Raw genomic sequence first — 13,081 nt, forward strand, 5'->3', positions numbered from 1 at the left:
CAGGCTGGAGTGCAGTGGTGTGATCATAGCTCACATCAGCCTCAAACTCTTGGGCTTAAGTAATCCTTCTGCCTAAACCTCCCAAATAGCTGGAACTGTAGGTGCACACCACCATGCCCAGCTAATTTTTCCTATTTTTTGTAGAGACAGGTCTTGCTATGTTGTTGAGACAAGTCTAGAACTCCTGACCTCAAGCAATCCTCCCATAATGCTGGGATTACAGGCATGAGCCACCATGCCTGGCCCTGATTTCAGTTCTTTTAAATTTTTTAACATTTATCTTATGGCTCAGGATATGATCCATATTGGTCTATATTGCATGGTCATTGAAAAAAAGGTATTATTTCTTCTAATTCTGCTATTATTGGGTAGAATGCTCTATAAACACTAATTAAATCCTGTTGGTTGATGGCATTTATTGCTGAGTTCTATATCCTAACTGGTTTTCCGTTTAGTCGTTCTATCAATTGCTGAGTCTCCAATTATAATTGTAGGTTTGTCTATTTCTTCTTTCAGTTTTATCAGTTTTTGCTTCACATATTTTATAGCTCTATTGTTTGGTGCGTGCACATTTAGGGTTGCTATGCTTTCATGGTAGATTACCCTTTTGTTTTATGTAATATCTCCCTGGGTCACTGGTAATTTTTTTTGCTCTGAAGTCTGTTTTATCTGATGTTTTTACTTATTTTTGATTTCCTGATTTGGGGATTTTATAACTGAGGCTCTTCCCCTCGCCCCCTTTTTTTAAAGGAATATATCATTCGGGTGCAAAGAGGAATTTCTGCAGAAAACAGCTGGCAGGTAAGCATTTTTTTATCAATTAGAAAAATGTTTAAATTTGTGACTAAAACCTTGACTTGCGGCATCTAAAAATCTGGAAAAATCAGAACATGCATAAATATAAATCCTATTTCTTTTAGCTATAAACTTTTAAAATTTAGCTTTAAGATAAATATTATAACAGACTTTTCTGTTCCCAGTTTGGTTAAATTGTGTGTGATGTTACCATGGAGAGTATCTAGGAATTTGTTTTCCAGCTTAACCCAGAGCAAACAGTATATGCAAATTTACATGTTTTGTTCTAGAAATTCAAACCTCCTCCCCTGTGGCTGTGGGTAGTCTACCAGGTAGAAAGGTGAGACAGCATCCGGAATATTGTACAGTCTGAGACACTATATGGACTCCTAAGTTCACTCATGGGCAACTCTGGTGCTAGCTCCCTCATTTTCTCTGAGGAAGGGCCTTCTTGGGGCCCCAGGCTTTGTTTTCTTCCGTGGTGGCCTCAGAGTAAAAAAGACTTTCTGGATAGAGCTAGAGATCCTTCCCATCCTAGTTGACTTGAAGAGGGTGGCTAAATTCTGTATAGAAGCCATTTCTTTCCGGTCTTAGTAATTATAATTACCACCCCCACCCCTTCCCCTCATCCAAAAATCTTACCTTGTCTTTCATAGCCCAGCTCAAACCTTAACTTCCCACCTTAAGCAGTCTCTGACCACAGTGGCCCACACTTGGTCTTTTCTTTGCCTGAAATTTCAAACTGCTTTTTGTTTGAATAATTATTATATTTAACATCGATTGAGCACCTATTAAGTGTTCAGGACTGGTTCAAGCAAGCACATTAATTCATTTAACCCTTTAAAAACAGTCCCCGGCTGGGCAAGGTAGCTCATGCCTGTAATCCTAGCACTCTGAGAGGTCAAGGAGAGAGAATCGCTTGAGCTTAGGAGTTTGAGGCCAGCCTAAGCAAGACCGAGACCCTCTTTCTACTTAAAAAAATAGAAAAATTAGCTGCGTGCAGTGTCATGCACCTGTAGTCCCAGCTACTTGAGAGGCTGAGGCAGGAGGATCGCTTTAGCCCAGGAGTTTGAAGTTGCAATGAGTTACAGTGATGCCACTGCACTCTAGCCAGAGCGACACAGCAAGACTCTGCCTCAAAAAAAAAAAAAAAAAAAGAAGTCCTATATGGTAGTATTATTTATTCCCTTTTTACATTTAAGAGGTAAGTAACTTGTCAGAGGTCACACTTAGATCATTGGCAGTACAGAATTGGAATTTGTATATTCTTTGTGGTTAACCACTGTCCAGTCTTTTGCTTCTTGGCTCTTACAAGGGATGGCTTTATATTTAACTTTTTGATGTGCATTTGGCAAGCAGGGCCAACAGCAGTGTCCTACCAGAAAAATCATCCCTTGATGCAGTTTTCTAGATCCATTACATTAGAAACCTGGGGGCATATAGACTCTTGGGCCCCATCCTAGATATACTGATTAGGTTCTCTGTGGGTGGGGTTGGTATAATAATATCGATACCTTTCCTTCCCCATCGTAAATGTCATGGCCAACACTCCTATAACAAAAGGCAGATTAACAAGGGAAAAGCACAACAAATTTATTTAATTAAAGTTTTACATGATATAGTAGTCTTTAGAAACAAAGATCCAAAGACTCAGTAAAAATGGAAAACTGTCCATTTTTATGCTTAGCTTTGATAAAGAATGGACAGCTGTGTAGAAATGTGATTGGACCAAAAGGGTATGAGCTAATGGTAATAGACTGAGGCGGGTGGAGGGGTGACCTAGCAAGACCTGTCTGTCCAGATTCTTGTCTACCTCTCTGTGTAACAGTCCATCCTCCTAGGTATGGGGCAGGACTCTTTTGGAAGGAGGGTCTTCAGGGGGGAAGGGAGAGAGTGACCTTTCTAGGTTTTATGGCTTGTTTTGGGAGAGAGGGGTTCTAGTTTCTATGACCTGCCTTGGGGAAGAGGGATTCTGGTTTCTATGACTTGCTTTGGGGAAGATAGAGGAGCTGGAGAAAGGAGGGCAGAAGGCCAGAAAGGCCTTGCTTTTGAGACCTTCTAGTCTCCCTTAGTGCAAAGTACTGAGCATACCAAAGTGGCATACTTTGGGGTGGCATTTTCTGAGCCCCAGCAGGTGATGTCCGGGTAATTCTTTTGCACACTAATATTTGAAAATCACCAGTAAAGGATGAAGACAAACTATTTATTGTAAAGCAAAATAATTTTCCTGATTTGAGCCAAAAGAGCTAGTAGAATTTGACATTGAATCAACAACATCAATACAACTAAGAGAGAATATGTAGACAGTGGAAGGTGGGCTGTCTGCCAAGAGGGGGAAACCTGGGGAATCAGGGTGAGGTGTGACAGCTCTGCCTGCAGGTGCAGTCCAGTCTCCAGGGTGGTGGGATCTCAACTGGAGGAAGTTTTATCCGGAGCAAAGGTGTCTACCCACTTTCGCTTTGATTCCATGTTCAATAAAACTTTAAAAAAAAAAATTTGTAAATTTTTTCTAGGTACCTGGTTAATAAGAAAGATATTTGAAGGGCTATTTACCCTGAAAACAAATACTCTCACCTGTTGATGTCTTGTGAGTTTAGCTGGCATTACCTAGTTTCCCTTGGCCCAGCCAACTCTGGGGCACTGCTAGGTCTGTTTTTCAGTCCTGTCGAGTTAAACAAGTTAAGCACCAGGTATAAGCCCTACTGCCCTTAGCACAAGTGCCTTAGCTCTGGAGTACCAATATTACTAATATTAGTAAGTATTAAATAAGGAAATGAAAAGAGATGGTCTTTGCTGAATCAAAACACCACTGTCTTGTCTCTTACAGATTGTTAGAAGATACAGTGACTTTGATTTGCTGAACAACAGCTTGCAGGTAAATGTTTTAAAACTCCAATGATACATGTTGATTGCCTGGGGTGTCTCAGAAACTGGTTGGAAATACCAGTATCAGTAACAAGAAATGAGCACATTTCCCTGGCAAGGAAGATAAATTCATACTTCAAACAGATGATGTGTGGGAATAAACATGTGATTTATAATTAATAGTCACCTTGCAACTGAGTACCTTTGTGCCAGACTGTATCCTTACCACAATCATAGGGCGCTGATGTATTATCTCCTTTTCATAGATTAGGAATGATGAAGTGGATTGCTAGTTGGGGCCGGGACTCTCTCAGACCGTCCACTGAATTAGGCTCACAGTCAGCGCTGCAGACGCACGCTGCAACAGGAACTGTAGAGACTTGGCATTTTCGGTTTAACTGTTTTCCTCCTAAATGTGTATTTTGCAATCCCTTTGATTTAAATGTTTCTAACCTGATGGCCATAACGGAAAGAAGGATGGATTGCAAAATCTTTGTCTGGAAACACAGCCAGTGTGGTAATGGTTGAAGGGTCCAAGAGGGGCTTTTGCACCACGGGAAGTATTGGCAACACCAGCCATGTCTGTACCTGGCACACTGGTCTTCAAGTACTGAGGATTACTGAAGACCACTGAACTTGTGTTACATTGCAGATTTGGTTGGTAACATAAAACCCCTTTAATCTGAGCCAGAGTGCTTGGCTCATGACCAGCTCAACCAGGAGGTAAAGAACTGCTCCCTTCATTGGTGGACTAGCAACTAGCCATCATCACTTATTCGGAGTGACCTCTGATCTTGTCCTCAAAGGTCAGGAGGACTGTGGGCTAGGAGGGAGCATAATGCTTCCTTTCCTTCAAAAGGCCACGTTTTGTTGATCAGACTTTTTAGCATTTTTAGAGTCCAAACTTTAATGTTACTTACAACACTGCTGAAAGCATGAATGCCTTATTTTCCTTCTGGAGAAATTGGTATGACCAGTTTAAATCTGCAGATAGAATATTGGCAGGGATTGAATTCTCCTCATTGTCGGGTTTAATTGGTTTTATTTTTGGATTTTAATAGCATTGTCTTTTAACTCAGACAAAAGCTGGGCCTATGATGACATTGTAGATAAGGCAACAATGTGCAGTTTATTCCAGTGGCAAATTTTTTCCTCAATTTCCCCTCCCCCTATGCAGTGGCCCACAGGCCATTTCCACACTGGTATAGGCATTTGGGAGTTAACACTGGGCCTATTAAGCATTTCTGCTTTTATGTACGAGTGAACCTCTGCCCAGTATTAAAGAAGGGGGAGTGATCTTTGTATAATGTCATTCAGCCAGAGCTGAGTAAGAATTGTAGGAGAAATATTTATGAAATTGAGATTGCCTAGACCTAGTTTTTGAGGATAGAGTGTGGGGAGGAGGGTTTTATCTCCCATTTGCTCATACTCTGGAGATATAAGGTTGAACCTCCAGAACTATTCACTTATGGCTTTTTTTCTTTCCTCTCCTCTCCTCTCCTCCCCTCCTCTCCCCTTCTCTCCCCTTCCCTCCCATCTACCCCTCCCCTCCCATCCACCCCTCTCCTCCCCTCTCCTCCTCCCCTCCCCTCCTTCCCTCTCCTCTCCTCTTCTCTCCTCTCCTTTCACAGGGTCTTGCCCTGTTGTCAGGGCTGGAGTGCAGTGGCATCAGCATAGCTCACTGCAACCTCAAATTCCTGGGCTCAAGCAATCCTCCCACCTTAGCCTCCTGAGTAGCTGGGACTACAGGCACATAACACCATTCCCAGCTAATTTTTCTGTTTTTTGTAGAGACAGGGTCTTGCTATGTTGCTCAGGCTGGTCTTGACCTCCTGAGCTCAAGCGATCCTCCTATCTCGCCCTCCCAAAGTGCTAGGATTACAGGAGTGAGCCACCGCGCCCAGCCCACTTATGGTCTTTTTAATATAATAAATTTTATTTTTGTTTCAGTATAATTTTACCTTTTAAAAAGGTCACTTTTGGGCTAATGCCTATAATCGCAGCACTTTAGGAGGCCAAGGCAGGAGGATCACTTGAGGCCAGGAGTTCAAGACAAGCCTGGGCAACATAGCAAGACTTTGTCTCTATAAAAAAAAAAAAATTAGCCATGCATGGTGGCACACACCTATAGTCCTAGCTAATCAGGAGGCTGAGGTAGGAGGATTGCTTGAGCCCAGGACATTGAGGTTACAGTGAACTATGATTACACCACTGCACCCCAGCCTGGGTGATAGAGCAAGACTGTGTCCCTAACAAAATAAATAATAAAGATTTAAAAATAATAATAAAAAGACACAACAGAGTTTGCTTCTGGTCTCTGTGTCGCCACCATGAGAAGACACAGGAAGACGGCCACCTGTGAATCAGAAAAAGGGCCCTCACCAACCATGCCGTCACCCTAATCTAGACTTCCAGCCTCTGTTGGAAGTGAATTTCTGTTGCTTATAAGCCACCCAGTCTATGATACTTTGCTATAGCAGCCCAAACTAATGAAGATGCTATTAAAATACTATTATATAAAAATAAAATAAAATAAAATGTTCACTTTCAATGTGAATCTTATTTCAAATGCAAACAACCTCATGTATTGATGTTGGCTTGTGTTGGGCAGAATATGGCCAGACATCATTTCAGTGGGAGGTTTTCTGGAACCAAGTAAACAAACAGAAGAAAGTATGTACAGCTTTTTGGCAACAAAATGAATTCAAAACAATCTTTTAAAACAGACCAAAAAGACTCAACAGCCTCAGAATAAAACTGTGACCATGATTTTCAGTGTCAAATTACCCTTTTCACAGATAAACGAGTTCCTGCTGAAGAAAGAGAAATGTAATACACATATGCAGAGTAGTCTGAGTCCAATAGGAACATGTGTAAGTGAAAAAAAGCAGAATGTAAAATTGTACATGCAATATAATATAATTACATGCAACACTTAGAAAAAAAGGATTGGAAGTAAATATGCCAAAATGTTAATGGTAATCCCCAGGTGGGGGCATTATGAGTTATGTTTTTTTTCTGATTCTTTATACTGTTCTGTTCTTTCCAAGTTCTCTAGAAAAAAACATGTGTAAGCTATCTAATTAGAAAAATAGAAAAATGCTGTGTTTTCCCAACTTTTGATAGTGAGCATATTTTGTGGTAACGACAAAGAAAAATCACCCCCTTATTTTAAATGCAACATCAAATTAGCAACCATGTAGGGAGATGATGTACAATAACGAAAAAGAAAGAAGCAGGAGGTTGAAATGTTGGGAACTGGGCAGAGAGGGAAACCCAGGCTCTGCCCCTTAGACTTGGCAAGGAAGCCAGGCTCTGCCCCTTACCAGCACTGAGACCTTGGGTCATTTCTTCTCTCCGGCCTCACTTGCCCCATCTGAAAAGAAGGGGTTAAACTAGATGACTTCTGAGGTGTCTTATAGCACAAATGTTTTGTGATTTGAATTTTGCTTCCCATTGTTGACCTTGGAATGACATGACTTATGCCAGGGGGAAACTGGAACAATTGAGGATTTGTCAAGATCTTAGAACTCCCTAGAATACTGGCTGGAATGTGGTTGAAGGCAGATTATTAAGACCTGATGATGGAAGTGAGTAAGGAGAGATGAAAAGATCGAGTCTGGAGGTTTTCCCTCTAGATAAAAGCTACTTTTCTGGAAACTGTAATGTAGTTTGTCATGTAATTTAGAGGCTTCTTACTAGGCTAGCATAGGTCAAATTATGGGTTCTAGATCCTACTTTGGGAATCATTCCCCTTTTACTTGTCACTCGGCAGTTGTTACAAATGGAACTCAGGGACTTTTGGCTTTCTTGTTTCCTTTTCCTTCTATTAATATAAGAAATTCAATATAGGGCATGTTAAAGAGGAAAGGTAGCAAAAGTGAGATGATGAGATGTCCTGGCTTGAAGTCATCAATGTGGAGGTGTGCAGGAAACCAGTGGCTTAGTGACTTTATCATCCATGTGCTAGTATTCCTTTTCCTCCCTTCTAATTAGTCATTGGAGTTTTAAATTTTATATCCTGTAATTGGTAAGCATTTTAGAAATTCTAGGAAAAAGCTAAAATAGAAAATAAGTATCTCTTGAATGCTAATCTTTTTTAAAAGGGAAGATTTCGAAATAATATACATGTTGCATAGTTTGAATACTTTTAGGAATATTGTGAGATCTTAAACTTAGGGCAGGAAAACCACCTGCATTCTGTTTGACATTAGCAGGGACACTTATTTTTTTTGAGACAGTCTCACGCGGTCACCCTGGGTAGAGTGCAGTGGCATCACCATTGCTCACTGCAACGTCAAATCCCTGGGCTCACGTGATCCTCTTGTCTCAGCCTCCAGAGTAGCTGGGACTACAGGCATGTGCTACCATGCCCGACTAATTTTTTCTATTTTTTTAGTAGAGACGGAGTCTCGCTCTTGCTCAGGCCAATCTCAAATAATCCTTCTGCCTTGACCTCCCAGAGTGCTAGGATTACAGGCGTGAGCCACCACACCGGCCTAGCAGGGACACTATAATTGTAGCTGTTGGCAAAAGAAGTCTGTGTTTCACTTGATGATTAACAAGAACTGATGGGATGTCTGGGCAGATCAATACATTTTTTAAAGCAAAATGAAGCTTGAAAAAATAGATTGGTTGAAGCTTGGAGGCCACAGAGTTCAAAACAGGTACTTTATCAAATTCATTCTCACATTCCCACCATGAATGAAAAATAGCCAAAATATTGGGATTCGAGTGTGATGATATCAGACGTGACTCTCTATTCTGAGCAATGTGGGATTCAGTTGAGTCTGCTGTTATGTAGGTAATGCAGGCAAATCTGCTAATACTGGTTAGTGGTAATTTTTAAATTCCTTGCTGCATTTACAATCAGTTTGATAAACAAAAGGAATTTTCTTTCTTTTTTAATTGAAAAAGGCAGCAAATGAACACTGTCAACATTTCATAGTGGAGAAATAAAAATTAACCAACCTGCTCCCAGAGGTGCCTGTTGTTAAGCATTAAACAGTTGGTGTGAATCCTGTAGACATTCTTGTGCCTGTATAACCATATCCCCGGGCTCATACAGCAGGACTTTGAATAACATCGTGTCATTCAACAACCTTTGGTTGTAACGTTGATGAGAAAAAAAATCGATTCCTGGCGGGGGCCATTATCTGAGTGGAGTTTGCACATTCTCCCCGTGTCTGCGTGGGTTTTCTCCAGGTACTCCAGTTGCCTTCCACATCCCAAAGATGTACAGGTTAGGTGAATCGGCGGGTCTGCGTGGTCCCATACTGAGTGAGTGTGGGCGTCAGAGCGCCCTGCGATGGAGTGGCTCCCTGTCCAGGCTGGGTTCCTGCCTTTAACCCTGACCTGCCAGGATAGGCGCTGGCTACCTGTGACCCTGAACTGGGGAAATGGAGTAAATAATTATCTTGTTTTTATCTTTCTTAAATGTATATATAGCTTGCATTTATTTCAGTGTTTAATATTAGAAGTGTTTTGGGTCTTTAGTTAGAAGTTTGGTGATGTTTTGTGACCAGAAATATACCAAGGATCTTAACTCTTGTTTATATCAACTAGTCTATAGTAAAATTGGTTATGTATTTGTTCCACTTAAAGTCACAGTTTCCAAGAACCTATAGACGACATTAAGGGAGGACTTACTGTACACACACACACACACACATAAATGAGGTAATATTCTGCAGCTTCATAAAATGGTTTTAAGAAAGATATATCAGTTGTGTTTTAGATAATACATTACCCTTGATTAAATACTTCATGCACCTGAACAAAAAAAAATAAAACTATTGGCTTGGATGTGGAATAGCTGAATGATTTACTTTCTTTATAAGTATGCATTTTATTTAGCTAATAAAGAAACTGCTATTAGATAAAGCCTAATTGTACGAACAAGGAAAATGACCTGAAACCTAAGTGTCTTATTTGGAAATGAATTATGCCATGATAGTAAATTTAAGTATGCTCTGACAATTTTCATAATTATGTTGGAGAAATAGGCAATTTAGAATTGTCAGCCAACCTTTTCATCTTGTCCAGTATCAAGTTCGAGGTCTTCATTTGGCTGCATCATTGTTGTTTGAAGAATGCAGAGTGGAACAGTCTAAGTTAGGTTTGCCCACATGAGTGTTTCAGAACCTCCTTTTCTGATTCAAGATGCCCTTCTCTTTAGCTCTTACCCTCAATCAATGCACATGCCACTGGACTGCTCTGATATAAGCACAAGTGTAGAATAGCACTACTCTTTGAAAGTGACTTTGCTAATTAAATTAAAATGCCAATTTGATGCTTTGTTTTTAAAGTTCAAAAAATAAACTCAAAGTTTTAAATGCTCTGGAAAATGATAGTAGATTAAGCATCTGTATTTACTTTTCCTCTGTCCTCAAATCACTCTAAAACAATAAATAGTAAATTGACTTTATACACACACATACACCCTCAAGGATAAACAGAATGGGAGAGGAAAAAACTGCAACAAAACGCTTTAAGCTGAAAATCCAGTGGGTGAGAGCTAATTAATTAAGGAGATATAGGAAAGCAGAATTCTGAGATGGGAAGCAGATAATCCTATGGGTCCCAATTTACATTACAGAACCTCCAAAGAGTTCAGCCATTGGAAGCACCAAGGTGAGGAGGAGGTCAAGCTAGAATCAGGAGTTGAAAGGCTGTTTAAGAAGCAGTCAGATCCCCAAATGTCCCACATCTGAGCAATTTACACCTGCCCTCCTCCCTCCAGTAAAAAACTGGAAGTTTATTCTCTGGAGAGGGTAAAACAGTCTTTAGGCTGGGGAATTCGGACACAATTGAAAACATTTACATAATGTATGTGAGCACTCCCCCAACCCCACAAACCTCCTTCCTCTTAGCTCCCAGAGTTTTCTGGCAGTCAGGCTTTAGATCCTCCAGGAAGGAGACTAGAAGGTTTTTTTGGGGGGAATTTTCCCAGCCTCAGAGGAAAGAGCTAAGCATTCCTGCAATGAAACAGCTGAGTGGTGTCATCTGATAAGATAAAACCTACAGTAGATGAGCCCCAGCTATTCACCAGAGGTCCCAGTCAGCTCTTGGTGCCCCACTCTTAAATGTGAGCAGATAACCAAGGATCCAGACTCCTACAAAAACACTGTTTTATTATTTCAGTGTTCTGATTGGATTTGAACTTCATTTAAAGAGTATATAGATATATAACTAGTCTGATCAGCTGCTAATATATTTTGACATCCCTTTATTTTTATACCCAAGAACCAGTTCACTTTTTCTCCATGTTCCATATTTACCTTTGGTAAAATTTTGCCATGTTCTTCCTCATCTGTTACAGAAGTGTTAGTGTTTCCACCTACCTGCTTGGTGTAAGTTGCTCTTTTAGTTTTATTCCTGTGGATATATTTTGTAGGACTTTTCTGTTTTTTTTCTTTTTTTTTTTTTTTTGAGACAGAGTCTCACTCTGTTGCCTGGGCTAGAGTGCTGTGGCATCAGCCTAGCTCACAGCAACCTCCAACTCCTGGGCTCAAGCAATCCTCCTGCCTCAGCCTCCTGAGTAGCTGGGACTATAGGCATGCGCCACCATGCCCGGCTAATTTTTTCTATATATTTTTGGTTGTCCAGATCATTTCTTTCTATTTTTAGTAGAGACGGGGTCTCGCTCTTGCTCAGTCTGGTCTCAAACTCCTGAGCTCAAACGATCCTCCTGCCTCGGCCTCCCAGAGTGCTAGGATTACAGGCGTGGGCCCGGCCTCTTCTGTTTTTTTTCTAAACTCCACTGCTCAACATCCCACAACATTATCTTCCCATCATTTCTTCTTTTTTTTTTTTAATTTCAGGATATTATGGGGGTACAGATGTTTAGGTTACGTATCTTCCCATCATTTCTGACAGAGAATAGACCTGGGATACCCCCAAAGTGTGGCCTTCAAATGCTGGTTCCTATTCACATCTGACTCCCACTATGAAACACTTTTAACATGAATGATAACAACCCAAACAAAGAGGAAAAAAGGAACCTCCAGGAAGCAGAAAGTATGTAGTAAGAAGAATGTTTCAGGCACATCACAAAGGCTGTCTTTTATCATCTTAGAGAGACAAGAAATTGTATTACGTTCAGGATGCTATTAAGGGGGAAAAAAAGAATAGAAAAGAGCACTTACAAATAAAAAAGATGATAGTAGAAGTGAAAACTCTTTAGAAGGGCTGAAAGGTAGGGAAATATATATACCTTTTAAAGATAGAAAATAGAAAAGATAAGAAAATTAGAGGACCAGTCTAGGAGGTCCAACAATGAAAAATAGGAGTTCCAAAAAAAGAAAGCAGAGGGCATGGAGGGGAAGAAATAATGACCTAATACAAGAAAATACCAAAGAACTTAAGGGTATTGGTTTCTAGATTGAAAGGGCCGAGGACTCAACATAAAGGATGAAAATAGACTCAATAGAGGCACATGAAATTCACAAACTGAGGCCAAAGAGAAACAATAACAACAACAACAAAACAGGATCAAGAATCAATATGCTTAAAGCTTTGACAACACTGTAAACTAGAAGACAGTAAAGTAGTTCTTAAAAATTCTGAAGAAAAAGTATTTCCAACATAGTATTCCAATCAAGACTAGCTATAAATCAAGTGTAAGGGGAAAATAAAGACATTCTTATACATGCAAGCTTTCAAAATATTTATCTCCCTTGCTCTCCTTTTAAAAGATGATGAGAGATTATGCTCTACCAAAAACAAGAGAATTATATAAGAAAAAGGAAAGTATGGGATATAGAATGGGGTTCAGCAAGAGAAAGGCAAAAGCATCTCCAGGATGAGGATGAGGGGCGATCCCAGGATGCCAGCTCTGCAGCAGTGTAGGGACCACCAGTCCTGCTTGGAGCAGGCCAGTGGGCTCCGGAAGGTACTCCTCAAGAAGATAAAATTTATATATCTGTGTAGCTGAGTGTGTTGAATGAAAGCTTGGATGGAGAGTTTGGAGTTGAAAAGAAACCCAAAAAAAGGACCACAGATTGTTGGAAAGGAAAAATAAGCATAGCTCTTTAGCTTAGTTGTGAATATCATATACCTAATGTAAATGTGAATATTGCACTAAATAAAATTGTAATATAATGATATCAGAAGGATTAGGGACAGGATATGTTTGGTATAAGGTCAGGATTGTGAAAGAGGACTTAATCCTCACCTTCCACTGTGGGAAATTTACAGATAATGGCTAAAATTGAAAAATCAAGATATAACAATATGAACAGCCCCCAATGTCAAAAGATCAGCTGAAAGAATTGAATGTGGCTGTCTTAGGGGACAGCGGTAGGCGGCAGGGGTGGGACTGCCAATAATAATTTAAACTATTTGTTCTTGAAATTATGTTTATAACTTTAGTAAAAATAAAAAAGTTACTATGCTTAATATAGTATTTTATCAATTCTAA

At 40.1% G+C, this 13,081-nt stretch overlaps 1 protein-coding gene across 3 annotated transcripts in view; it reads left to right on the forward strand.

Moving 5' to 3' along the window:
• PXK (PX domain containing serine/threonine kinase) overlaps positions 1–13,081 on the forward strand; it is a 93,580-nt gene that overhangs the window by 44,110 nt on the left and 36,389 nt on the right. For 2 of the 3 annotated variants that reach the window (XM_012664662.1, XM_012664738.1), the window contains exons 2-3: positions 751–801; positions 3,623–3,670. In XM_012664662.1, the coding sequence (XP_012520116.1) occupies positions 751–801; positions 3,623–3,670 (99 nt within the window). The remainder of the gene's footprint in view (positions 1–750; positions 802–3,622; positions 3,671–13,081) is intronic. The other variant, XM_012664814.1, reaches the window with a different exon arrangement.

Source organism: Propithecus coquereli, unplaced genomic scaffold, assembly GCF_000956105.1.
Source record: "Propithecus coquereli isolate 6110/MARCELLA unplaced genomic scaffold, Pcoq_1.0 Scaffold1, whole genome shotgun sequence".
NCBI classification, from domain to species: domain Eukaryota; kingdom Metazoa; phylum Chordata; class Mammalia; order Primates; family Indriidae; genus Propithecus; species Propithecus coquereli.